The 27,595-nt window shown below is 44.7% G+C and overlaps 1 protein-coding gene across 1 annotated transcript; it reads left to right on the top strand.

Moving 5' to 3' along the window:
- The first annotated feature begins 940 nt into the window (after positions 1-940).
- Positions 941-12,272, top strand: LOC123395962 (intermediate cleaving peptidase 55, mitochondrial). The gene is made up of 13 exons (XM_045090983.1): positions 941-1,099; positions 1,907-2,014; positions 5,781-6,044; positions 6,134-6,226; positions 6,603-6,809; positions 10,056-10,159; positions 10,559-10,625; positions 10,700-10,807; positions 10,911-11,003; positions 11,191-11,281; positions 11,382-11,452; positions 11,643-11,771; positions 11,863-12,272. The coding sequence occupies exons 1-13, from the start codon at positions 1,052-1,054 to the stop codon at positions 11,971-11,973; spliced, it is 1,494 nt and encodes a 497-aa protein (XP_044946918.1). The 5' UTR covers positions 941-1,051; the 3' UTR covers positions 11,974-12,272.
- Positions 12,273-27,595: the final 15,323 nt, after the last annotated feature.

The following is a 27,595-nucleotide window of genomic DNA, read 5'->3' on the forward strand; positions in this document are numbered from 1 at the left end:
CAATTTATTAAAATTTTAAAGATTATTTATAGTTCTAAATTATTTAAATAAAAAAGTAAAACCGAAATGAAAATAAATAAATAAACGGAACTAAAAGCAGGCGCCTGTGCATGGGCCGGCCCATACGGTGTGCTGGATATTCTTCCAGCGTGCAGAACGTAATATAGGAGGTTTTTACATGGGCCGGCCCAGTTCAAGATTTTTCGCTTTGTATAACGTTTTCTATTACTTACCAGTGGCATGGTGTGTAACTTATGCAAATTTTAGGGGTAATTTTCAAGACGGAAGATCTGAAACCGAATTTGCTTTATTATTAGAAAGAGATACAACAGAAGGTTAAGTTTGTTTGGAAGAAAGTTATAGATATTTTTTGACTTTTTATGGAATTGTTATTTGTTCCTGTATCAAATGCATATACAACCAAGAGTCAAAGGGTATTGCTCGTCCATCCTTGAGTTATTTAGTTTTGATTTGCTATTTTTTTAGAAAGATTTGCTAATTATTTTATTCTTCCTTCGTCTTATAATATAGTACATTCATGTTTTTTAAGATTTAAGTTTGATAGTAAATTTAATCAACGCGAACGATTGCTGCGGGTGTAAAGTATAATAATACGAATTCAATGATACAATTTTTACTTCCGTCATAATTGACTACGTTGATTAAATTTATAATCAAGTCTAAATCTTAAAAAGCGTGGATGCATTATATTATTGAATGAAGGGAATCCTACAGTCGTAGGTTCTCTCTAGATTGTAGAACGAAGACGCTGGAACAGAAAAAATTAAAAAAATATGGCACAAATGCAAATTGAAAACACATGGAACGAACGGCAGAAAATACTCCCAAATGAACCCGAAGAAGCCTAGAGCGGAATCGCCAAAGCTACTTGAACATGGACCGAACGACGCTTTAGGATTAGTGACGGACACTGTTTTGCGTACACATCTTTCCCGTCCCTTCTGGACGGCTAGGATCACCGCAGAGTCCCAGGTTAGGGTCTCCGGGAAGGCTGGCGGAGGGGCGAAGAAGAATCAGGAGAGGGAGCTGCATGGCGACGGCGGCGCGATTCTTGCGAAGGACGCTGCGAGCAAGCGAGGTACTCAGATCGAACCCACTAATTCCTATCCTAATCACCGCCGACGAGGAGCTCGTTCCCTCTCCCCTCTTCGCGTGCACCCCCCCCTCCCCCCCCCCCCCTAAATCAGTCCCTGTCCGCGCTGCCGTCGCCGAAGATTATTAATCTGCTGTAGTTCTGTATGCATTTAGTGTTTATTAGTATTCTGTGCTCACCAAAGGCGCGGCTTTGTTCCCGACCTTGTTGCGAGCGTTTAACCACTAGGTCGATCCGTGGTGCTTGAGAAGCAGCTGACGGGATACCCTTGGACTGTTAGCTTCACTGAATATATTGGATTGGGAGTAGCTTAAGGGTAGAATGGAATAGCTTTCGCACCGGTACTATTTTTCTGATTCGAGGGATGGTGTGGGGTGGGGGGGTGGGGGGATATTTTTGCTCAGTCTGTTCACGCTTCCTAGGTGATTATCTAGATAAGGTGCTATATGGATATTTCGGTAATGCCCTGAGCTTCGGTTCTGATGAGGTCCTTGGTTAATATGGGTTTTGGTTGAATTGTGATTTGCACGTCTCACATCTTGGCAGCACAAACGGAATGCCAAAGTATCCAAATTGACGGTCCCTGGATTCTAATCGTCGCTAATTATACGTTTGCTTTTCCATGGAAGTCATGAATTCGTCTTGCAATTGATGACTTAATCACCGCTAATTATAGGTTAATGGGAGCAATTTGGTGGCATGAACATAACACCCACACCTCTTATGGGTGCTTTTATAGCATTGTTTACCTTTCGAGTGTTGGATTCTGATTCAAGGCATTCTTTGATGCAGGGGGCGTCTCGCTTGTTATCTACCTCTCACAGTATAATTAGGCGTGTTGCATACACTACCGGAGGAATAATTGATGTTGGCCAGCCAACACCCAGATCTCATCCCGAGGTACCATCTCTTTTAGGCTCGGTGTGCAGTTGTGTCGTTGCTGAACTGTGCTGTGCTGAACTTTTATAATCTGCTGTTGAAAAGTAGCCACAATAACAGAAAAAGCTGGTTACAAACAGTAAATTAGGCAAAAGCAGGTCGAAAGAACGGGACTATCATAATCCGTACTGGTTTGGTGCTGCACGTGCTTGTTGTTTCTAAATTTACAGGCATGACAACATTTTAATCTCGTTATGACAAAAACCAGTATCTATAGGAGTTTTTATACATCCATTATTATCATCATCTTTCATACACTCTGAATAGGATATTACCAAGTGTAGCCATGGTGTTTCAATGGTGTTCCTGGCTCAAGCTAATGTCAGAAAGCCAGTTTCTTTTTTCAATATGAAATCTGTCCACATGTGGAAGGTTGTGATTTCTTTTACCTGAATTTACCCCATTATCTAAAGAAATAAGCTGAATTTACCCCAAAAGATCCCAAAGTACTTAGAATTTATTAGATAAACCAATTATTTTTTCTTATAAGTAATACTAGGTAACATGCCCGTGCGTTGCAACGGGAGAACGACCATGTAATTTGTGAACACACTGCCTCCAATGACATAATGGCTCCGTCGGTTTAGTTGTGTAGCTGCGCCCGTGCTTCTCTATGAAGAAACACCAGACTCTGAGCCCTCCTTGTGCATCGTTGACGGTCAGTGAGTCGAACGAGTCTGGCTTCTGATGTATAAAATAATTGAGATGAACCACACTGATGTTGTTTTCTATGTAACTTTCTTATAAATATCAGTACTTTTTGTAGAAAACTTGGGAATATAATCTTCCGTTCAAAAATTCTAGAAGTAGCCCATTCCCATGCGCATCTGAACTAAACAACCCTATACAATTTGAAGGACCTTGGCATTATTATTTCATTAATAGACAAAAAATAGGAACCATGCAGTTGCATGAATAATAGCTTTTGTTGTGGCAACTACTAATCAACCTTAGTACGTTTTCTTTGTGAGACCTGCCATATGAGACCATGATACAACCTACAACTCCGAATCAGCCTTGGCGCAATGACAAATGATAATTGAGAGACAGAGAAAGGTGGTAATAGCTTTTCACAAACAAAAATCAGAAAGCAAGTCATAACCCACCTTACCAACATTGTTTTTTCTATCTTTAGTTGGACCGTGGACCTCTTTGAATCCAGAGCCCAACCACGATGGACATGTCGCTGACCTAGAAGACAATGACTTGAGATCTCGACATGCATCTAAACCTGTAAATGAGGGCAAAATATTCTATCAACTAAGATGAAATCAAAAGATAAAATGAGCAAACCTAGAGGATTAACATACATCTCCAGTGCCAAGAATAATTCTGCAAAGCAAAAGAAAACGATAGCAAGATATCAATATTCTTAGCTTGATGCCACATAAATTCACATGTTCGATCCTCACACGGACCAATCTTGAAACTATTTTGTTGTTGCATAAATCAAACAAATAAATGAAGAATTCTGAGCAAATAGGAATCTACGATTGACACATAATCGTGGTGCTGATAGCAGAATGACCATTCTTTTTATGAATTTTAGTATTAAAGGTATTAAATGGAAACTTCCAACTTCGGAGAGAACAGGTCTGGTTTCTCATACTGCTCAAGTACATCCTTTCCTTCTCATCTAGGACCTGAAAAGGGAAAAAAGTGAAATTTTGTGGTCACTGAAATCATTTACAACAACAACAACAAAAACAAAGCCTTTAGTCCCAAACAAGTTGGGGTAGGCTAGAGGTGAAACCCATCAGATCTCGCGACCAACTCATGGTTTTGGCACATGGATAGCAAGTTTCCATGTGCCCCTGTCCATGGCTAGTTCTTTGGTGATACTCCAGTCCTTCAGATCTCTCTTTAGGGACTCCTCCCATGTCAAGTTCGGTCAACCCCGATCTCTTTTGACATTATCAGCATGCTTTAGCCGTCCGCTATGCACTGGGGCTTCTGGAGGCCTGCGTTGAATATGCCCAAACCATCTCAGGCGATGTTGGACAAGCTTCTCTTCAATCGATGCTACCCCAACTCTATCTCGTATATCATCATTCCGGGCGTGGTCCTTCCCTGTGTGGCCACACATCCATCTCAACATGCACATCTTTGCCACACCTAACTGTTGTACATGTCGCCTTTTAGTCGGCCAACACTCAGCACCATAAAAATTATGGGTCGAACCGCCGTCCTATAGAACTTGCTTTTTAGCTTTTGTGGCACTCTCTTGTCACAAAGAATGCCAGAAGCGTGGCACCACTTCATCCATTCGGCTTGTAATTATAGATGATGAACTTCATAATGTCATATCTTACTGCCTTCCGGGCCTTTGGAGCCTTCCCCTTATCGTTACGAAGCCCCGGCATCAGCACATCAAACTTCTCACTCAACTTCAACCCCTTCTCCTTCATCTCCAAGAACAATACCACCTTAAGATTGAATGAGACTGAGTTTCTGTCAAAGTCAGCTCTTGGTATACCATTAAACACCTTCCATGCACTCTCCACATCACCCGTCTGAACCCAAGCATTGAGTAGAATGTTATAAGTTATAAATCCGGTGTAAACCATCAAGAACTTGGATTCGTGTATATTGACATATGTGATGAGCACCTTTCAAGAACACCCTGGGAGGAACTATTCAAGCAACTATGATTCAGTAGGACTGGAAGGTTATCATCTGCATGACGGTTTTAGAGTCGCGACTCATGCGAGTCGCTCAGGGATAGCGACTCGGAAAGAGTCGAGCCTGCAGTTGCGACTAGTCGCGACTCGCTTTTCGAGTCGACACTAAGTTGAGTTGACCTTTGTGTTGCAACTCATCGACTAGTCGAGCGACTTGAAATCCCATGACCTGGTGTAAATTTCGGAGGTTTTTGTAAATATCTGAAGATATATCTGAGATGAAGCAACATCAGGTAATCCCGTAGTAGCAACCTACCATTATAGAAGTCAATGGAGAAGATCAGAAGGAACAAAAACAGCTTACTATCGTGAAGTTCCATCACAATTTGAAGAAAGCCATCGCTTTAACTACAGCAGTCCAGAATCACTTTATTCTACTCCCTTCGGTAGTATATCACAAATACCGAAGGCCATTTGTCTGTTGAGTTCATCGTTAGTCTTCTTCAGAAAAAAAACATCACAGCCCCACAATCCAGCATATCATACGGCGATACTGTCTAGCAGCTTACCAGCTTGGAGTATGGGGAACCATTGATCTCTTACAGGGCGCGGGAACCACACTACAGATCCTCATGGTCGAACCGCTGGAGCAGGACGACGTGTCAGCCGAGGCAAGCTCTGTAGCGGGGGGACTTGCAGGAGGAAGAAGAGGGTACGCGGTGGACTGGCGGCAGAAGGAGAAGACACCGTTCTCTTCTTTATCTAAACGTTTTTTGGGCCGGTCAATTGGTGGGATGCTGTGGACATGGCCTAGGAATTGTAGTATTACATCGGATACTGAAAATAATTATATACGTGAATAGACCAAAAATTCAGAGAAACACACCTTCCTTTATTATTAGGTATAGATATAGATATAGAGATATAGAAGTATAGCTTTGAAAATCTGTCTACAGAACAAGCCTTATTAGGCCAAACATGCCCTTCACATTCATAAAAGTCCACATTCCTTGTGCTAATTCTGATGCATTTACCTTTTTTTACCTTTGTGGTTGTCAAAGTGATTCTTTTCACTCTTTCTTAAATATTGTAATACAATGAACCAGTTATTAGCTGATGAGGAGATTACACCAGGCATCACAAGTGAGGAGTACATATGTAGAAGAAAAAAGCTTCTGGATGCTTTACCAGATAAGAGCTTGGCCATAATTGCATCTGCAGATCAGCAGATGATGACTGATATAGTGCCGTACTCCTTCAGACAGAATGGTGATTACCTGTACATTACAGGTTGTACGCAACCTGGTGGTGTAGCAGTTTTAAGTAAGGAAACTGGTTTATGTATGTTCATGCCAGATAAACACAAGGAGGTAATGATGACCTGCTAGCCTGCCACCTCATAGTCTCATACCTTTGCTAACTGAGCCAAACCATTCTTACGAATGTGGTTTGTTTCCAGGATGTAGTTTGGGAAGGTCCGACTGCTGGAGTTGAAGCAGCTGTCGATTTCTTCAAGGCAGATAAAGCATTTCCACTTAGTGAAATGAAAAAGGTTAGGTTTCAGGTTTTGTTTCAGCATGCTTTGATTTGTCACTCCTGAGCACTAATTATTACCTTCTAATTGCTACATGCCTGCTCCACTCCCTCCAGTCAAGAGATATTATCATTTGGGGGTGCGCATAGTCTAACTTTTGAACTTATATATCGGTATCTATTTGAATATTGAGATTAAATATATGTAAATGACATTAGTATATAGACTGAAAAAATGATTTTGTATTTAGCGTTAGAATTAGTGGTCAAGGTAGCATTTTGGAGACCGTGGCAATTTCCAAGACGGCACCCCTTTTGTGATCAGAGAGAGAGTACTTTCTTAGTTGCCGACCACTGAATGCTTCTCAATTGACATAATTTCTATTAAAATGTAGATCCTCCCCGAAATGATTGAGCAATCAAAAGTGGTGTATCACAATGTAAAGGCATCCACATCTTCTTATAGGAACTTTGATGCCTTCCGCAGGGCATCACTCAACAATAAAGTAAAAGATCTTGCACATTACACTGATGAACTGCGGTGGATCAAGTCAAAATCGGAAATCAAGTTGATGAGGGAGTCAGCATCTATTGTTTCTCAGGTATTTTTGGTTGGACTTGTGTTGTTTTCATCACACATTCTTAGAAGATACTAAGTTTGATGCTCTCTCAGTTTAGCCTTGGATAGAAAATTTACCGAAATTATTTTGTATATTCCAGTAAAAAAACATAGGTCACAAACTCTCTTAGTTGTAATACGTAGGTGAATGATATATTTTAAAAAGTACAGGGTAATTGCTAGTTGGGTTGAGGATAATGTTATGGTGGATTATCTGATTGTGGGGATTGATACTGGTCCATTGTGCTGCCAGAGGATTAGACAGAACACCATTGGTAGCGAGAGAACTTTTTCTAGACCGCCAATGAGATAACGATGTTGAGAATGTCTGTTGTAGACAGCCGTCAACTATTTTTCTGCCCCTTTAGCTAGCCCATAACTCAGATTGTACAATTGTTTGGATTGGCAACAAGATTCCCTGAAATTAAAACCATTTATTATTGGCCAGCGCTACAGATCAGCCGGCTGATCCCGCCCAGACATCATCCGCCTCGTCAGCCACCCGATTGACTTGCTAATAGCTGTTCGATGGAGACGCGAAGTCATTCATTTCCTGCCAGGCTGCCACGCATCACAGCCAGACGTACGCGCGCGTTCGCATGCTCGCAGCTTATGTTCACGGCAACGTTGTAGCGGCCGCACTTGCATTAGGTGTGGCGAGTTCCTGTCTATAGCTTGTAGTGGTATGACAACAAAAGTGAGTATTCTATTTCCAGCAAGTGCATGGCAGCAGCATGCAAACTTTTGAGACCAAAATGACAAACGCCATTGCAGCAACACGAGCTGCTGTAAAGACAAGCGCGGAGTGGCTCCTGGCGTACGAGGGCGAACACAATAAAGGCCGAGACGACGATGTTGTGACGGTGGTCCAGCTACCGTGGGCTTCAATGTGAGGCCACGAGCAGTGCTGTGATGTTGGATAGTGGACTATGCAATAGCAACCCGACTGCTTCACCATGGTGATGCTGTAAGGCGTGCTCGAACGACATGCTTCGACGACCATTGCGATGGCGTGGCAGCATGCTTCAAACGACCATTGTGTGCTTGCGATGGCAGATCGGCTGCTTCAATGATGTTGTGACGGCGTGCTTCGACAACGATGACAATGTTGCGACGGCCGCCCGGTTGCTTTGATGATGATGCAGTGACGTGCTTTGTCGGTCGCGGCGGTGCTGAGATGGCAGTCGCTTCGATGATGCTATGACGATGTGCTTTGATAGTCGCGGTGATGCTGCGACACCGTGCTTCAAATGGTCATGGCGATGTTGTGACATTGTGCTCTAACGACCACAGGGACGGAGGCCCAAATGTTCTGATGGTGTGTTTGATGGTTGCCGCGGTGTTGTGACGGTGGCATGGCTGCTTCGACGACGTTCTTTGATGGCCGCGGCCATGTGACGACCGACGACAAGGCTATTCGTGTGTTGTTGCGATAGCATGCTTTGACGGCGGTCAGGTTGCTCCAATGATGCTTCGGTGGCATGCTTCGACTGCGGTCAGGTTGCTCCGATGATGTTGCGATGACATGCTTCGACGACAACGGCCTTTGTAACATCAGCATGTTCCCTCTATCCGGTCCAGAATTTGCATCAACAAAAAGGAGTGATGGACGTCCTTGCAACATTGCATGTCCACTTGCAATGTTGAATGCCTGGCTTTGCAACGTCATTAGTTGGTCTTGCAGTATCGTGTGGTTTGGTAGGTAGCCCGACAATGAATCTTTTTACACTAAAAAAGAAAGTTGTCTGACCTCACAATATTGCGTGTCCGGTTTACAATGGGCATCTGGCTTGCAACAGTGTCAGTCTTACAGCGTCACGTGGTGTTGCAGCATGCATGTTTGGCTTTTGTTGCTGCGAAAAGAAAAAACTGGTTCACATTGCAACATCGTGTGTCCAACTTGCAGTAGCGTCGGCCAGCCTTGCAGCGTCACATGGTGTTGCAACATGGCGGTCTAACTTTTGTAGCAGCAAAAAGAAAAATTGGTCGGCCTTGCAACCTCTTGCAATGTCGAGGGTCTAGCTTGCACTAACATTGACCATCCTGGCAACGCTGCTTGGTTTCGCAACACGGCGGTATCACTCGACTTGTTTATAAAATATATAGTCCATGTTGTGCTCGATAAGTTTAAAAGATGACTAATGTTGCGCTAGCGTTGCAAACACTTGGTGGGTCTGCAACGTGACCCGTGTTGCGCTCCGTAGGTTGCAACATGACCCATGTTGAATGCGACACACCATTTGCTACATATTTCATGTTGCACTTGGTAGGTTCACAACATGACCCATGTGCGCTCGCGTTGCAAACACTTATCAGTTGGTTTACAGCATAGTCCATGTTGCACTTGGTAGGTTTACAAGATGGTGCTCACAATGCAAACACTTGGTTGGTTTTCAACATGATCCCTGTTATGCTTGGTGGGCTTGAAACATGACCCGTGTTGTGTAATGTTTTCACCACTATTTTGTCGTCCTCACCCACTTGGACCTATGTTGCCTAATCGATGCGAATCCAACCTCCGTTGCTCTCGCTCGACCTGATTGGTCTGCAACACGATGTATGTTGCGCTTGGTTGTCTTGCAACATGGACAGGGCTCATGTTGCAAAAGCACGCTTGTGTGGTGGGGAGTTGTTGTGCGCCAACACGGGTACAGGCTGATCGGATGGTCGACGCACGTCAACATTTAGTCGGTTGAGGAGAAGCCTTTTCCACCAAAAAAATATGTTCGCTCGATGATGTATGGGTGAACATCACCACTCAAAAAAATGGATGGGTGAACATCTTGATTCCATCATTTTCTATCCCAGATAATTACTACAGTTCACCTGAAAGACCGCTGTCAAAACATGTTTTGCAAAGCAAATGTGCAGCCTAGTCCGAGGTGTACATACACGTAAAGAGGCACGTTGCTTCTCTCATGGGTGGAGCCCACAAGTTCACTACATTAGTGTAGCACAAACGCGTCAGCCAAATTGGACAGCTTGATCATCCATGATCCGACGACGCCCCATGCGACTTACGAGCTAGAAAAATCAACCGGTTGATTTCAATGCTTTTCCTTTATTATTACGTATAGAATTTTACCTCAAGTTGGCAAATATGCATTCAATAACATAGAAGACAAGACGAAGCGACTCAATTTTGCAACTCATACACTGTACAATGACAGAACGATCGTCTTGCTTCTCTTTCTCTGTTTACTGACTTAAATTCTCTCTGTCTGTCCAGTCTCTTTTGCAGACAATGTTGCTCTCAAGGACCCACAGGGAGGAAAGCCAGTTAGCTGCTAAAATAGAGTATGAGTGCAAAATGAGAGGTGCCCAAAGAATGGCGTAAGTATTTATTGTCACTGTATATTGTTTTTATCCATCTCTTTACTATATACTCCCTCCGTTCCTAAATATAAGTCTTTTAAGAGATTTCACTAAGGGTCTACATACGAAGTAAAATGAGTGAATCAACACTTTAAAGTATGTCTATATACATCCGTATGTAGTTCTCTAGTGGAACCTCTAAAAAGACTTATATTTAGGAACGGAGGGAGTAGATTGCATCTGAGGCACTGACTGTGTGGCCCTGTGTTCATCCGTTTTTCTTAGCTGATAGCTGGTGGAATAAGTTTGCAGTGATCAGTTGAGATCCATAAATTGAGGAACTATTGTCTTTTGTTGAGTGAGCCAGGTGCCATGCAAAGATGATTTACCCTTTTCTTCTTGTTTCCTTATTTTTAGGTTCCATCCTGTAGTTGGTGGTGGAGCAAATGGCAGTGTTGTACATTACTCAAGAAATGATAAGAAGGTACAACAGAGTTTTTCTCTGGTTGCACATGTCAGATACCTTTTCTTGTAAAGTTGATTTTAGCCGTTTGACAGATCAACTCGGGTGATCTTGTCCTCATGGATGTTGGATGTGAGTACCATGGCTACCTTAGTGACCTGACGCGGACATGGCCACCCTGTGGTAGATTTTCAGCTGCTCAGGTAAATGCTCAGTGTTCATTTGTTTATATGATATACCTGTATCCAACAGAAAAAGCAGTAATTTTGGACTTACTAGTACCTTCTTTTATCCTCAATTGTACAGGAAGAACTGTACAGTTTAATACTGGAGACGAATAAGGAATGCATAAAGCTTTGTAAACCAGGCACGAGCATTAAAGAGATACACCATCATTCGGTATATCCTCAGTATATGTTCTAGTTCAGTATTTTTTGTTGTTGTAAATACTACCTTTGTAAACTTTTATAAGACGTTTTAGGCCACTAAAGTAGTGACCTAAAACGTCTTATAAAAGTTTACAGAGGGAGTAGAAATTTAAACTTACATTTAAAAAAAATCCCTGACTCTAATCTCCAAATCACAGGTCAAGATGTTGATAAGTGGATTCCAAGAACTCGGAATTATAGGAAAGGGCAAATCTATCCAATACAATTATTTGAATCCAACCTCAATAGGTCTCAGAATCTACCTGTCTCTTGATTAGATTTGTCCTTTGATGCAATAGATTTGGATCTTGGGACCAGCATGATAAGCATTTGTCATCCTGGCATCCAGGTCATTCGTTGGGAATGGATATTCATGACTCCACGAGCCTCAGCAGCGACAAAACCTTGGAGCCAGGCGTTGTAAGTAGATCTGCAGATGTTCCAATCTGACATTCATCTGAATACAGCAGCAGCTGGCCCTCTGCGCAGTGCATTTTACATGAACACTATCAAATTTAGTGCATCTCCTAAATCTACCAATTATCATCCATCTTCCGCGGCATTCCGAGTTCTAACATTGACAAGAGGTCCTGCATGTTCATGTGCACAGGTAATAACCATTGAACCGGGGATCTACATTCCCCCGGTCCCGATACTCAATGAGAAGGCCCCGGACAGGTTCCGTGGCATAGGAATAAGGATCGAGGACGAGGTCCTCATCACCGAGTCCGGCCACGAGGTACCGCCCCTAATCGTTTCATATGGTACCGCCTAGGTAAATGTTAGTAGCAGCCGGAATAGAAGATGATGACACCCTCCGTTGTTTGCAGGTGTTGACGGCGTCTGTGCCCAAGGAGATCCCCCACCTCACCACCCTGATGAACATGGGCGGCTGTGGCTCCATGGCGGAAGCCCATGAGGCGAGAGCTGCTTGCAGCTGAGACGATCTTGCAGATAGCGGCGACATGATGATCCTTTCTACCGGAGATCATGCAGAATCGACATTACATCCATACATTTTCTTTCCCCGTTCCTGTCAAAGATGTAGGAATCGGAATCGCCTGAAAACCTAAATGGCAAAACACGCCTGCTGTTACGGTCTGTAATATGTTCATTAGACAAAGTTTTTGATCTTCATTTTTGTTGTTGGGGGAATTGTATCTTCATTTGTTGGTGTAATAACTGTAGCTGAAGATGACCGTTCTCCGACAATCAATGGTGAAAGGGCTTTTCATGGAAACTGTCTCTGCCGCGTCTCAAACGGAGGGAGCCTTAGGGGTTAAGCATTACGACCCACTTAATATACCAGGAAGAGGTTGGGGGTGGGGGAATGAAGCAGGAAAGGCGCTGTCGCCATTGGTCAGTGTCGCATCGCATCGCATCAGGCTTGTGCTCCTCGGCCACGGTTAACCGTCGCCGTCGGCCGCCGCCCGCGCGCGGCCGGCCCTACGGCGCGTGAGGCGTGACCACAGCACGGAGTGGACGGGACGGGACGGAACGGCAATGATGTATCATGGGACGGAGGCATAGCGAGTCATCGCTGTCGTGGCGGGGCGGGTGAGGGAAACAGCAGGGCAGCCATGAATGCGTCGCGTTGGTGGTAGGAGGTGGTAGGTTCGGGGGTGGTGGTGTGCGATCGAATTATGGACGGACGGACGGAAGGCTGCCTGATAACGCTGCCGTCCTGCGATCCTGCCTCCCCGGCTTTAAATCAAGGCACAGAGGAAACGCGTCGTCCGAACCCCCGAAACAGTCGAGTCAAGCCTGGTCCGTGGACTGCTCCGGAGGATCGTCCTTCACCCAGACACGACGCGTGGAACGTTTGAATCGCCGACCAAGAGAGCGGAACGAAATGCTTGGCTCAAAGTGGAATTCCGGTTATCACGAAAATGGTGGCTACTCATTTGGAAGTTTTTCTGCCACGCATTATCAGTCTGGCTCAAAATGCATTTGTGCCCGAAAGAATGATTACGAGACAATTTTTTAGTGGCTTACGAGTGCTTTCATACAATAAAAAACAAGAGAAAAGGCAAAGATGGTATGTGTGATATTAAACTTGATATGCACAAAGGTTATCATCGGCTTGACTGGTCTTTCTTAAAGAAGATTATGTTGAAACCTGGCTTCTAGGAGAATTGGGTCAATTTTATTACGCAGTGTCTATCCAGGAAAATACAGGATTTTGTTGTTTCAAGTCTACGAGATGTTTAAAGCAAGGAGATCCCTTATCTTCTTATATTTTCTTATTTTGTATGGTGGGTCTCACTGCTCTCTTTACTGATGCGGAGGCGGATGAAATGATTTCTAGAGTGAAGGTTTGCACATGACTTGTTGATCCTTCCCCCTGCTTCCCCGTTGCCTGAGAGGACACCGGCGAAGTCGTGGGCGCCCCAGGGATGGAGGCCGCGAGGCTCCTCGCATCGGTGCTCGCGATCCCGCGGAGGTCCCTCGCGGCGGTTGTAATGACTAAGATGCGGTCCTTTCCGATTTAGGGAACGAGGCCCCGAATTAGAAAGAAGCGCATCTAAGCGTTTCGCAAGCACGGTAACATAGCACATACATAATAATAGTAGAATGACAATTAGGGATTCAACTGCCATCTCATAAATATATCAGAGTTACATCACGCATTCAAACAAGGTATTTCCGCTACGTACTACAAAACATGAGAAATGACTATGCTACCCTGCATGCTTGCCCACGATCACGACCACGCCTCAGTCTTCTGGATAGTTCACGTACATGCGATTGTTCTCCTTATCGTACTGCCACGTCAGCTGCGTGCCGTCGGGATCACCTGTCTCGGGGGTACCTGAACCTGTTGGTGTTGTGAAGGAATCTGTGAGCCACGGGGACTCAGCAATCTATGACCTCGGTGCCAGAACTAGTCAAGTTATTAGGTAAGGAAGGTGGAGTATTTAGGTTGCAGTATCCTAAGCAGGTTGCAGCATCCTAAGCATATATGGTGGCTAACTTACGTAGAACAAGTATTGAAGGTGGTCTATACTAGCGGTCGTTGATTAGCTGATCACTAAGTGATCCTGAACACCTACTTACGTCAATTATAACCCCACCGTGTTCCCGGTCGAAGAGAGGTCTTCGAAGGGGACAGTCACGGTTACGCACACAGTTGGCAATTTTATTAGAGTTATGTTTAAGTTATTTATAACCGGATGTTAACAAATATTCCAAGTTGCCACATAACCGTGGGCACGGCTTTTCGAAAGATTTAACCCTGCAGGGGTGCTCCAACTAGTCCATCACAAACGGTCACGAGCTGCAAAGTAATCCTCTATCACGAATCTCGTGATATCGTCGGATTCCTTAGAGGAAAACCTCAACTCTGGGAAGAACCAAAGCTTCACCGGGATTCCTATACGCAATATATATCGCGAAGGTAAGACAAGACTAGCAGGACCTCCCGTCGTGTCGACGACCCTGATAAGAGCCGCGTATCTCAGTCTCAGGACACGACGGATGAGCTACGCGCACGATGGCCTGATAGAAATCACCCAAGTTGCCCTGAGTTGGCCCCGAACAGTGCTTAGTTTGGACAACACTCATGAGGAGCACTGGCCCGGGTTGTTGATTAAATTCCTCGGGGTAGCTATTCCCTATGCAGATTATTATTAAGTGATTAGCAAATTAACCCCAATGTTGGGTCCTGCCGGACAAGTCTTAACACTACATGATTTATCAAGGGGGTCCCCATAACAATCCCGAACGTGTTAGGAGCGATCAGTTATGGAATCAAACACCGGTAGCCGGTAACTATGGCGGCAATAACGGAACAAAACATCCGGCAAGAGGTTAGGCCTTCCGTTATTTACCAAGTATATAGGTGCATTAATTAAATAACATATTTAACATAATGATATCAAATCATGTTATCACATGAGACAAACACCTGCAACTAGCAACGCTAACATTAGTAGCTGCGCAAAGCCTACTTAGCCATTCAAGATTTGCTAGGAGGGGAAAAATGTTTGGGTTTCATGGCAATATCAGGAGGCAATATTTCAGTGGTAGGCAACGAGCATATGCCGAAGAAACATAATCTATCAAAACAAGTCTAGAGATGGAATCAAGGTCATATCATCTTGCCTGTGATGTCCTCAGCTTGGAACTGCTCTTGTTCGTCCTACACGTACTCTCCCAGATCCACGTACTCGTTCTCCGATCCCGGTGCTACCCAACATAACAATAGCATCCAATGAATAACAGCACCTCAAGATGCAACAAGCACATGATGCATGAGATGAAAATGAACATGCATCTCTATTCTAGTCACTAGCACAAGCATGAGAAGTAAATACAAGTTCCTGGACAGAACTGCACTCTAAGCTATCTTTACATGCATGAGGATGACATTAACATATGCGTCATGCGAAAACGATGCAAAACCATATAAAGAACGTTACAAGCGGAGCTACGGATCAACCGGAAACAACGAAACAAGGAATAGAGTCCTACGTGTCAAATACATCACCACACACTCCAATGGCATACTTATGGTATTCCCAGGTTGCCAAGACATAAAACAAACAAGAATGGATGGGGTGGTGCAAAGAATATCACCACACCATCAACTATGCACTCACAAGCATTAAAACATCAAAACTATACAATCTGCCATAAACAGCATCATAGCATTTTGAGAGCTACATGCAGAGCACCTACAACCATTCAAACATGCCAAATAAGATATCTGGCAGAAACTATCCAAGAGTACTACAAGTGCAAGCAAAAAGATCACACAAAGGAGTTACACACAGAAAGTTACACACCTGCTAAGTTGAACAAAAATATTAGATTTCAGGGACTTAGTGAAAATTCCAGATTCTCACTAGCTGTTTATGCTCTGAAGCATTTTGACAGCTCCCAAAACAATATCTACATGACTCCAAATGGAATGAAAGTTTATAAAGATCTAGACAAACACAAAATCTACAACTTTCCAGTTGATAGCAAAGGCTGATTCTCAACACATGGACTTCTACGAGCACAACAGGAGAAGAAAATATAAGCAGATTCTCAGACTTAGTGAAAATCACATATTTTCACTAAACTGGAATTTCAGCCACATGCCTACTTTGACTAGGCACCAATTGCACATATGCACTCCTAAGCATGAAACAAAACCAACATGCCATAGAGGGGGTCACCCTCTAATGCCACAACAAGGAATCAACCTCTTGGGCTCACCACATCTCATGGAACGAAGCTCCAAACATAGAACAAATCTGAAATATGACATTTCCAGAAAGTGTTCCAAAGGCAAGACTGACTTCACCAATAGATTCCAGGGATGATTCTACCCCAAAAACATATATAATGCCTATGCACTTGCATAGAACAATTGGGCACAAACTAGAAAAGAAAACCTACATGGAATCACATATAGTGAATAGTGCATCATCACATGTGCTTCTCACTAGAACACCACCTACACAAGCACTTGCACACTCTCACAAGTCCAACGGTGACATGACGGTTTAGACCTCATGTATGTGTGCCATAGCACATCACCATTCCCACACATACAACAAGCACATGCATAAAAGCACCTACACATGCTAATAATCACACACACCTTAGCTTACAACACATCATCTATACACTACACATATAAACATGCTCATGAGCTCACCAAGGCACTCCATGCTTTGGGCATGTGTGAAACACACACACACACACACACTCACACACTTGCACACACACAAGGTATGTGTGTGTGTGTGGGGGGGGGGAACCCCCCCCCCCCCACACACAACATCACACTTGCACTAACTAGTGCATGAGCTCAACTCTCCTCATGCACATATGTTTCACACACACCACCACAACAACATCACCACTTTGGTGCCATACACCCTCAAGGTGCACACACACATACATGATACTACACATACATATATGCAAATCAACCTACACATGCATGTATGCAAATCAACCTACACATGCATTTCTACCAAGAATATACCTACACATGTACCTTCACTTGCCAGCAAAAGAATGGCCACAACATGCTGTTTGAGAGCTAAAAAATAAAATACCACAAGAGTGATATAGCACACAACAAGAGGCAAGTGAACAAAAGCACATCAGGAAGAAAAAGGCAACAAAAACATAAAAGGTCTCGGGGGGGGATCGAACCCCAGACCCCCTGCTACACAGAGAACAACACCACCACTCCACTACTGCCTACGAGCTCGACAGAGAAGGGATGCCAAGCAAGGTAACTGCTACTGAATCCACAACTTGCTAGTGTGCCGAAAAACAGGAATTTAAAAGGGGGGCAAGCTGGGACTCGAACCCACGCCCTCTCATCAAAACACACAAACACACAACATGTGCCACTACGCTACGCTCGAGTACTCGACTGAACAGAGGGGGTTAACCATGTATACTACCAGGCCGCCCTGCTCTGCTCTGAACACAGAGAGACGTCGACAGAGAAGATCACCGGAGCTTGGCCTGGCTACTCTATTACTGCGCCAGAGAGGGGAACACTACGCTACTGCTACTTTGAAGGAGGCCCCTGCTCTGCTACTGCCCAGACCGAGCACACCCACATCGAGGACATCACACAAAAAACAGGCTATGCCGTTCTCCTCTCGGGACAGAGGATCATGGCGACGATCCCTACTGCAGACTACCGAGGGGAGAGGGAGGAGGAACCATGCTCACCTAGGGGAAGGAAGAAGGGGACGATCCGACCGGGAAGAAGCCGGAAGAAGACCGACGAAGATGAACGGAGATGATCTGAAGAGGAAGTAGGGGTAATGTCGCCGAACCGAAGCAGGAGCTGGGCCGTCGGGAACTCGCCGTAGACGTGGAGTTGGCCGTCGGTGTGGTCGCTCCCCGACCTCAGCGACGACGGGAATGGAGTGGGGGGTCCTCCCCCGAGCCCCTGGACATGGTGGCCGGCGCCAGAGACGACGGCAACACGGGATCGACGGCGGCGCTCTTCCGATCTCTGTGTGCTACCTGCACTACGGAGACTTACGAGGGGAGGAAGAAGGTGGAGGGAGATGGTGGCGGCGCTAGATGAGGAAAGGGAGGAACCCTAGGAAAAGGAGGCACACACGCCGAGGCTATAAGAGGGCCTCGACGTCCGTGAGCCCTCACAGCGACTCGCTCTCTCTCTGTTGTCTGACGGAAAGCGAGAGCGGGGGGGGGGGGGGGGGGGGGGGGGAACAGCGTCAGGAAGAAGGTGGACGCGTGCTTGGGCTGCCGAAGGAAAAGAGAGGAGGGGGGTTTGGGCCGCGTAGGGGGGAGGAAGCCCACGAGTGGCGCCAAATAAGAGAGAAAAGAATTCCCGGGGCTTACTTATTTCAGCCAAGACCAAACAAAGAAAATAATGCACATGGTAATCACACAAAGCTAAAAATAAAGCAAAGGTACCCCTGTTCATAAGAAATTATAACCTATTTAAGAAAAATAGAAAAGGAATTTTAGGAGCAACTAAATATTTACAAAACAGAATATGTTGCTCTGTTTTGTGAATATTTGCACCTTTTAAACTTGGTTCAAAATAGCAACTTCACCTCCTCACAATCACCACAAAATATCCTAAACCATGGGCATTTTAAAACAGGCAAGAAGCAAAAGAATATTTGGGCTTGAGATAAAAGAGAGGGAGATGGTTTTGAAACCCTAGTGCAAACCAACTTAGATACTTCCTACTACAAGCACACCCACTTCATTTCACAGCTCCAACATCACACCACCACATCACATGGATCACACCAACACATAAGATCACAAGGCAACAAACACAAAGACAAGTGATGGATGGAATGCATGCATGCAAAGGAAGAACAATGCAAGGTGATACATGAAATCATAACACATAGAATAGCTCTCATATCAATGACAAGGTGGACCCACATAGAGAAGGTTCCAAATAGGGAAAGATACACTCTTGGGGCATTACAAACTCTCCCACACTACAAAAAGATCTCGGCCCGAGATCTAAGACTGGAAGAACTCCGGAAATTCAGAACGGAGGTGATCCTCGCGTTCCCAAGTAGCCTCTTTATCGGAATGGTGTGACCACTGCACTTCTAGAATTTGACAGTCTTGTTGCGGGTCTTGCGCTTAGTCGCCTCGAGAACCGCAACTGGATGCTCACGATAAGATAGGTGAGGTTGAAGGTTGATGTCTTGAAGATGAACTGTGCGCTCGGGAGTCTTGAAGCACCTCCGGAGCTGAGAGACATGGAACACATCATGCACATTTGCAAAGTTTGACGGGAGCTCAAGCTGATACGCAAGGTCGCCTCTCTTGCCAACAATTCTAAACGGGCCCACGAAACGAGGCGCAAGCTTGCCTTGTATGCCAAAGCGCTGTGTACCCTTCATAGGTGACACCTTGAGATAGACGAAGTCATCGAGCTCATAAGACATGTCACGATGCTTGCTATCATAATAGCTCTTCTAACGGGACTGAGCTGCTCTGAGATTGTTCCGAATGACCCGACACATCTCCTCAGCTTCTTCTATCAAGTCATTCCCAATAATCTGATGCTCGCCGGTCTCGGACCAGTTGAGCGGGGTACGACACTTCCTGCCATAGAGAATTTCAAACGGAGCCTTGCCCGAACTAGCTTGATAACTGTTGTTATACGAGAACTCAGCAAAAGGCAGGCAATCTTCCCACTTCATGACAAAAGAGATAACAGAGGCTCTCATCATATCCTCAAGAACTTGATTGACTCACTCCACTTGACCACTAGTCTGAGGATGAAAAGCTGTGCTGAAGTGTATCTTCGTGCCCATTGCAGACTGAAAAGAATCCCAGAACTTGGAAGTGAAGATACTTCCGCGATCCAAAGAACTCGTCATAGGCACGGCGTGCAAAGACACTATCCTGGAAGTGTACAACTCTGCAAGCTGAGCTGCCGAAATGGATTCCTTGACTGGAAGAAAATGAGCCACTTTACTCAACTTGTCGATGACGACGAAGATGGCATCATTACCCTTCTTGGACTTCGGAAACCCGGTGATGAAATCTATCTCAATATGATCGAACTTCCACTCGGGAATGGGCAAAGGATGCAAAAGACCTGCTGGACGTTGATGCTCTGCTTTCACCCTTCGACATACATCACATTCATTTACGAATAGAGCAATCTCACACTTCATGCGAGTCCACCAGAAGGTCTGTTTCAAGTCCTGATACATCTTGGAGCTTCCAGGATGTATAGAGAGCAGAGAGTTATGAGCTTCTTCCATGATTACCTTTCTGAGATCACCTTTCAAAACGACAAGACGATCCTCAAAGAACAACGTGTCTCTGGAATCAACACTAAAGCACTTATATTTGGGCAGATTCTTTGCCACACCAATCTTGACTTTCTTCACCATTGCATCAAGAAGCTGTGCTGCTCGGACCTGATCTTCCAAGGTAGGAGAGATCTGAAGGTTTGCAAGAAATCCCTGAGGTACTAACTGAAGGTTGAGCTTTCTGAAAGACTCACAAAGGTCAGGTTGGAGAGGTTTCAGAATAAGACTGTTGCAGTACGCCTTCCTGCTCAAGGCACCTGCCATGATATTAGCTTTGCCTGGCGTGTACTCAACACTCGGATTAAAATCTTGGAGCATTTCCACCCAACGAGTTTGCCGAAGATTCAGGTTAGGCTGAGTGAAGATGTAATTGAGACTCTTGTGATCGGTGAACACTTCAACCTTTCGTTCCAACAAGAGGTGTCTCCAAGTCATCAGAGCGTGTACCAGAGCTGCTAGCTCAAGATCATGCACAGGATAATTCTTCTCCGCTGGCTTCAACTGCCTGGAGGTGTAAGAAACCACTTTCTTCTCTTGCATCAGAACTGCACCAAGACCCTAGAGAGAAGCGTCGCAGAACACCTGGTAAGGCTTCGAATCATCCGGAGGAACCAAGACTGGAGTAGAGGTGAGCTTCTCTTTGAGTGTGTCGAAGGCCAACTGGCACTCTAGAGACCAAGCATACTTCACACCTTTCTGAAGAAGACTTGAGAGCGGCTTAGCAATCTTGGAGAAGTTCTCAACGAACCTTCTGCAATAGCTTGCGAGCCCGAGAAAGCTTCGAAGCTGCTTCACATTCTACGGAGGCTCCCATTCAACAATGGCCTGCACCTTCGACGGATCAACCTTGATGCCCTCGGCAGAGATAATGTGCCCAAGATAGACGACTTCTTTCAACCAGAACTCACACTTGGAAAACTTGGCATACAATTTGTACTTCCTCAGCTTATCAAGCACCAATCTGAGATGTTCTTCATGTTCTTCCTCAGTTTCAGAAAAGACCAGAATGTCGTCGAGATAAAGCAAGACGAAGTCATTCTTGAACGGAGAGAATATGTAGTTCATCAATCGACAAAATGTCGGAGGAGCATTTGCCAGACCAAAAGACATGACCGTATACTCATACGAGCCAAAACTAGTCCTGAAAGCAGTCTTCGGAATATCCTCTTCGCGAATGCGAATTTGATGATAGCCCATTCTGAGATCGAGCTTAGAGAAGATCTTAGCCCCTTTCAACTGTTCAAACAACTCAGTTATGTTCGGAAGTGGATATTTGTTCCTGATTGTCTTCTTGTTCAATGGACGGTAATCGACACACAACCGGTCCGTGCCATCCTTCTTATTGACAAACAGAACTCCACAGCCCCACGGAGACGAGCTCAGTCTGATCAGACCCAAACGCTCCTGCTCATCGAGTTGCCTCTTAAGTTCCTTCAACTCTTCTCGACCCAATTTGTACGGCCGTTTGCACACAGGCTCAGTACCTGGCTCAAGCTCAATGACAAATTCAACTTCTCGGTGCAGAGGCATGCCTGGCAGCTCTTCTAGAAACACATCTTCATATTCGTAGACCACTGGGACTTGCGAAATAGGATTAATCTCACCCTTTTCATTCAAAGAGAACAGACAGATTGTATCATCGCGCCCCCAAATATAATCACGTCCTCCGAAGAGTGGGTAAGCTTCACTTCTTTAGCTTCACAATCAATCGATGCCTTGTTCATGGCCAACCAGTCCATACCAAGGATCAAATCAATGTCGGAATTGCCCAAGACAATAGGAGACGCCAGAAAAGAATAACTACCCATCTTGACAGAAACATCCGGAATGACCACATTAGAGCTCGTCAACATGCCCGGGGAAACCATACGAAAAGGTTTGTCCAAAGTCTTAGAAACGAAATCATGATTCCATGCAAATGGTCTAGACATGAACGAATGAGAAGCACGAGAATCAAATAACACTCTAGCAGGAATATCATTAACACGGAGGTTACCCATGATCACATCTGACGAGTTTTCTGCCTCAATCGCATTCACCATGTTGACTCGAGCTGACCTGGGGTTGAACTTCACGAGAGCATTGCTTGGAGGTTTGCCTGGAGGAGGAGGCGGCAGACGGAGCTGAGAAGTGGACTTGTTAGCATAATGACCCTTCTGCACACACTTGTGACAAGTAACATCTGCTGGCTGACGGTACTGTGTCTGAGGAAGCCCTTGCTTCTGTTGCTGGAATCTCTGCTGAAAGACTGGGTTGGGTGGGTGGGAAGAACCACGGCCACCAGAATGCTTGAACTGCTGCGAGTGCCGAGGAGGAGGAGGATACACCCAAAACTTCTGTTGCTTCTCAACCACCTGAGTAGAAGACGAGCTGGAATCTGTGAAGCACTTCTTAGAATTCTCCACCCTGAGCAAGGCTGCCTCTGCCCTGAGAGCTAAGTTGTAGAACTTATCGAACTCCTCAGGATCGTGCAAAGCAAGAGTTAACTGCAAATCTTCTTTCAAGCCACATCTGAACTGATAAATCTTGCTCTTCTGATCAGGGATATCCTGCAAGGCGTATCAGGCTAGCTCATGGAACTAGACGTTGTACTTGTACACAGAGTTACCACCCTACTTCAGGCGCCTGAACTTCTCACACATTTCCTCCATGAAGCTGGATGGAATGTAGTGGGATCGGAAGTCACAGCAGAACTCATCCCAAGTGATCACTCTAGCGCCCCTGGAATCCTTCGACCGTTGCCACCAGATAGATGCTTGCCCCTTCAGCTGGAATGTAGCAAACTTGACGAAATCCTCAGGACGAACATTGCTGCACTCAAAATGCTTGTTCATGTTGCGGATCCAATCCTCAGCATCAAACAGCTGGTCACAGGAAGTGAAAGTCTTCGGCTGATTCAACAGGAATTGACTCAGATTAGAAAACTGATTGCCACCATGCTGGAAATTGCCTTGCTGTTAATTACCCCTCTCTTGCAACAACTGTAGCAGCATCTGAGTGTTTGCATTTGTAGCAGCCATCACCGCTTGCCAAGCTCTGCAGGAGGAGGCGGCGGCGAAGGAGGATTCTCCGGAGGAGGGGTTGGTGGCGGCACATCCTCACACCCTGGATTCTGACGAGTTGGTGGAGCCATCCTGAAGAGGACAACACATTAGCCCACAGAATAAATTGATGGAATTGCTGAATCAAAAACGACAGGAATATCTAAACAGGAATAAAGCAATTGCACTCAAACAAAATAGTAAAAATGCTTCCTCAAAGTGACGGTCGACAAAATCCTGATTAAGACCACTTGCAAACAAGTATGAGCAAGAATTGCTCGGAACAAACATATGATCGAGATTTCATCCGATATCTTCGTGGATAAGATCGCACGGGCTGGAATTTACAGTAGCCATCCTATGCAAGGTAGTGCACATGACTTACGAAGTATCCCTGAGTCGTAGCGAGCTACAAGGACTCTTTAAGACACAACGAGAACCGTTGTAAGACGACCGTGAACAAACAAACCCACTAAATATTGAATCCCAACCTCACATCATGCATCTGTAGGAAGATTGTCCTATAAGTTACTACTTGATATCCCACCTATGAATTCCCGAAATATCTGGTCATGCAATCTGGTACACGGATACAAGGAGTAATAATCACACAACTCCTATACTAACCCGTCACCTGTACCACTTTCGTCAACACATAACCAGAATCTCGGACCTTCGTCTACAACAAACCCTCGTGATCACAATGATACAAAGTATGGCAGTACTCCCGAACAATCTGCACCAGTACTAGGGACATCGGGGTTATCTCGCCACTACTAGTATTGAAGCAATTACGAACATCCTTCGTTCTTAGATACTCGGAAATCTGAATGATGGCGATGTGCACAAGAATCCCCTGGAGCTCAACTCCCCGGAAGAAATCAAGGCAGACAAGAGGCACCAAGATAGAACTCCGTCACATCGAAATCATATAGATTTCAAAAATACCCGCGTGATCCTAATTTTTTTTTGACCGAGAAGAGGAGTAGAATTAAGATTTCCTAAGTCGAGAACCTCACCAGAGCATGGAAGAGGAGAAAAAAGAATCCTACTCTCCGATATAACTAAGACTCAAAACATTTTACTAGACTCGACTCAGCCAAGTACGATCACACAAAGGGTCCTATGGTCGTAAGGCTCTGATTACCAACTTGTAACGACTAAGATGCGGTCCTTTCCGATTTAGGGAACGAGGCCCCGAATTGGAAAGAAGCACATCTAAGCATTTCGCAAGCACGGTAACGTAGCACATACATAATAATAGTAGAATGACAATTAGGGATTCAACTGCCATCTCATAAATATATCAGAATTACATCACGCATCCAAACAAGGTAGTTCCGCTACGGACTACAAAACATGAGAAATGACTATGCTACCCTGCATGCTTGCCCACGATCACTAAGGTCATACTCTCCCGGTCAAAGAGAGGTCTTCGAAGGGGACAATCACGGTTACGCACACAGTTGGCAATTTTATTAGAGTTATGTTTAAGTTATCTATAACCGGATGTTAACAAATATTCCAAGTTACCACATAACCACGGGCACGGCTTTCTGAAAGATTTAACCCTGCAGGGGTGCTCCAACTAGTCCATCACAAACGGTCACGGGCCGCAAAGTAATCCTCTATCACGAATCTCGTGATATCGTCGGATTCCTTAGAGGAAAACCTCAACTCTAGGGAGAACCAAAGCTTCACCGGGATTCCTATACGCAAGATAAATCGCTAAGGTAAGACAAGACTAGCAGGACCTCCCTCGTGTCGACGACCCTGATAGAGCCGCGTATCTCAGTCTCACGACACGACGGATGAGCTACGGGCACGATGGCCTGATAGAAATCACCCAAGTTGCCCTGAGTTGGCCCCGAACAGTGCTCAGTTTGGACCAACACTCATGAGGAGCACTGGCCCGGGTTGTTGATTAAATTCCTCGGGGTAGCTATTCTCTATACAGATTATTATTAAGTGATTAGCAAATTAACCCCAATGTTGGGTCCTGCCGGACAAGTCTTAACACTACACGATTTATCAAGGGGGTCCCCATAACAACCCCGAACGTGTTAGGAGCGATCGGTTATGGAATCAAACACCGGTTGCCGGTAACTATGGCGGCAATAACGGAACAAAACACCCGGCAAGAGGCTAGGCCTTCCGTTATTTACCAAGTATATAGGTGCATTAATTAAATAACAAATTTAACATAATGATATCAACTCATGTTATCACATGAGACAAACACCTACAACTAGCAACGCTAACATTAGTAGCTGAGCAAAGCCTACTTAGCCATTCAAGATTTGCTAGGAGGGGAAAAGTGTTTGGGTTTCATGGCAATATCAGGAGGCAATATTTCAGTGGTAGGCAGCGACCATAAGACGAAGAAACGTAATCTAGCAAAACAAGTCTAGAGATGGAATCAAGGTCATATCATCTTGCATGTGATGTCCTCAGCTTGGAACTGCTCTTGTTCGTCCTGCACGTACTCTCCCGGATCCACGTACTCGTTCTCTGATCCCGGTGCTACCCAACATAACAATAACATCCAATGAACAACAGCACCTCAAGATGCAACAAACACATGATGCATGAGATGAAAATGAACATGCATCTCTATTCTAGTCACTAGGACAAGCATGAGAAGTAAATACAAGTTCCTGGACATAACTGCACTCTAAGATATCTTGACATGCATGAGGATGACATGAACAGATGCTCACGCGAAAACGATGCCAAACCATATAAAGAACGTTACAAACGGAGCTACGGATCAGCAGGAAACAACGAAACAAGGAATAGAGTCCTACGTGTCAAATACATCACCACACACTCCAATGGCATACTTATGGTATTCCCAGGTTGCCAAGAAATAAAAAAAATAATGGATGGGGTGGTGCAAATAATATCACCACACCATCAACTATGCACTCACAAGCATCAAAACATCAAAACTATACAATCTGCCATAAACAGCATCATAGCATTTTGAGAGCTACATGCAAAGCACCTATAGCCACCCAAACATGCCAAATAAGATATGTGGCAGCAGCTATCCAAGAGTACTACCAGTGCAAGCAAAAAGATCACATAAAGGAGTTACACACGGAGAGTTACACAGCTACTAACTTGGACAAAAATATCAGATTTCAGGGACTTAGTGAAAGTTCCAGATTCTCACAAGCTGTTTATGCTCTGAAGCATTTTGACAGGACTCCAAATGGAATGAAAATTTACAAAGAGCTAGACAAACACAAAAGCTACAACTTTCCAGTTGATAGCAAAGGATTATTCTCAACACATGGACTTCTACAAGCACAACAACAGGAGAAGAAAATATAAGCAGATTCTCAGACTTTGTGAAAATCACAGATTTTCACTAAACTGGAATTTCAGCCACATGCCTACTTTGACTAGGCACCAATTGCACATATGCACTCCTAAGCATAAAACAAAACCAACATGCCATAGAGGGGGTCACCCTCTAATTCCACAACAAGTAATCAACCTCTTGGGCTCACCACATCTCATGGAACCAAGCTCCAAACATAGAACAAATCTGAAATATGACATTTCCAGAAAGTGTTCCAAAGGCAAGACTGACTTCACCAATGGATTCCAGGGATGATTCTACCCCAAAAACATATATAATGCCTATGCACTTGCATAGAACAATTGGGCACAAACTAGAAAAGAAAACCTACATGGAATCACATATAGTGAATAGTGCATCATCACATGTGCTTCTCACTAGAACACCACCTACACAAGCACTTGCAAACTCTCACAAGTCCAATGGTGACATGAGGGTTTAGACCTCATGTATGTGTGCCATAGCACATTACCATTCCCACACACATACAACAAGCACATGCATAAAGGCACCTACACATGCTAATAATCACACACACCTTAGCTTACAACACATCATCTATACCCTACACATATAAATATGCTCATGAGCTCACCAAGGCACTCCATGCTTTGGGCATGTGTGAAACACAAACACACACACTCACACACTTGCACACAAACAAGGTATGTGGGGGGGGGGGACCCACACACACACAACCTCACACTTGCACATACTAGTGCATGAGCTCAACTCTCATCATGCACATATGTTTCACACACACCACCACAACAACATCACCACTTTGGTGCCATACACCCTCAAGGTGCACACACACATACATGATACTACACATACATATATGCAAATCAACCTACACATG

The sequence above is a fragment of the Hordeum vulgare genome, chromosome 5H (assembly GCF_904849725.1).
Source record: "Hordeum vulgare subsp. vulgare chromosome 5H, MorexV3_pseudomolecules_assembly, whole genome shotgun sequence".
Taxonomy (NCBI): domain Eukaryota; kingdom Viridiplantae; phylum Streptophyta; class Magnoliopsida; order Poales; family Poaceae; genus Hordeum; species Hordeum vulgare.

Coding starts and splice junctions, on each gene's coding strand:
- LOC123395962 (XM_045090983.1), top strand. CDS start 1,052: ATGGCGACGGCGGCGCGATTCTTGCGAAGGACGCTGCGAGCAAGCGAG. Junction 6,045..6,133: donor TGCCAGATAAACACAAGGAG/GTAATGATGACC, acceptor GTTTGTTTCCAG/GATGTAGTTTGGGAAGGTCC. Junction 11,004..11,190: donor AAGAGATACACCATCATTCG/GTATATCCTCAG, acceptor TCCAAATCACAG/GTCAAGATGTTGATAAGTGG.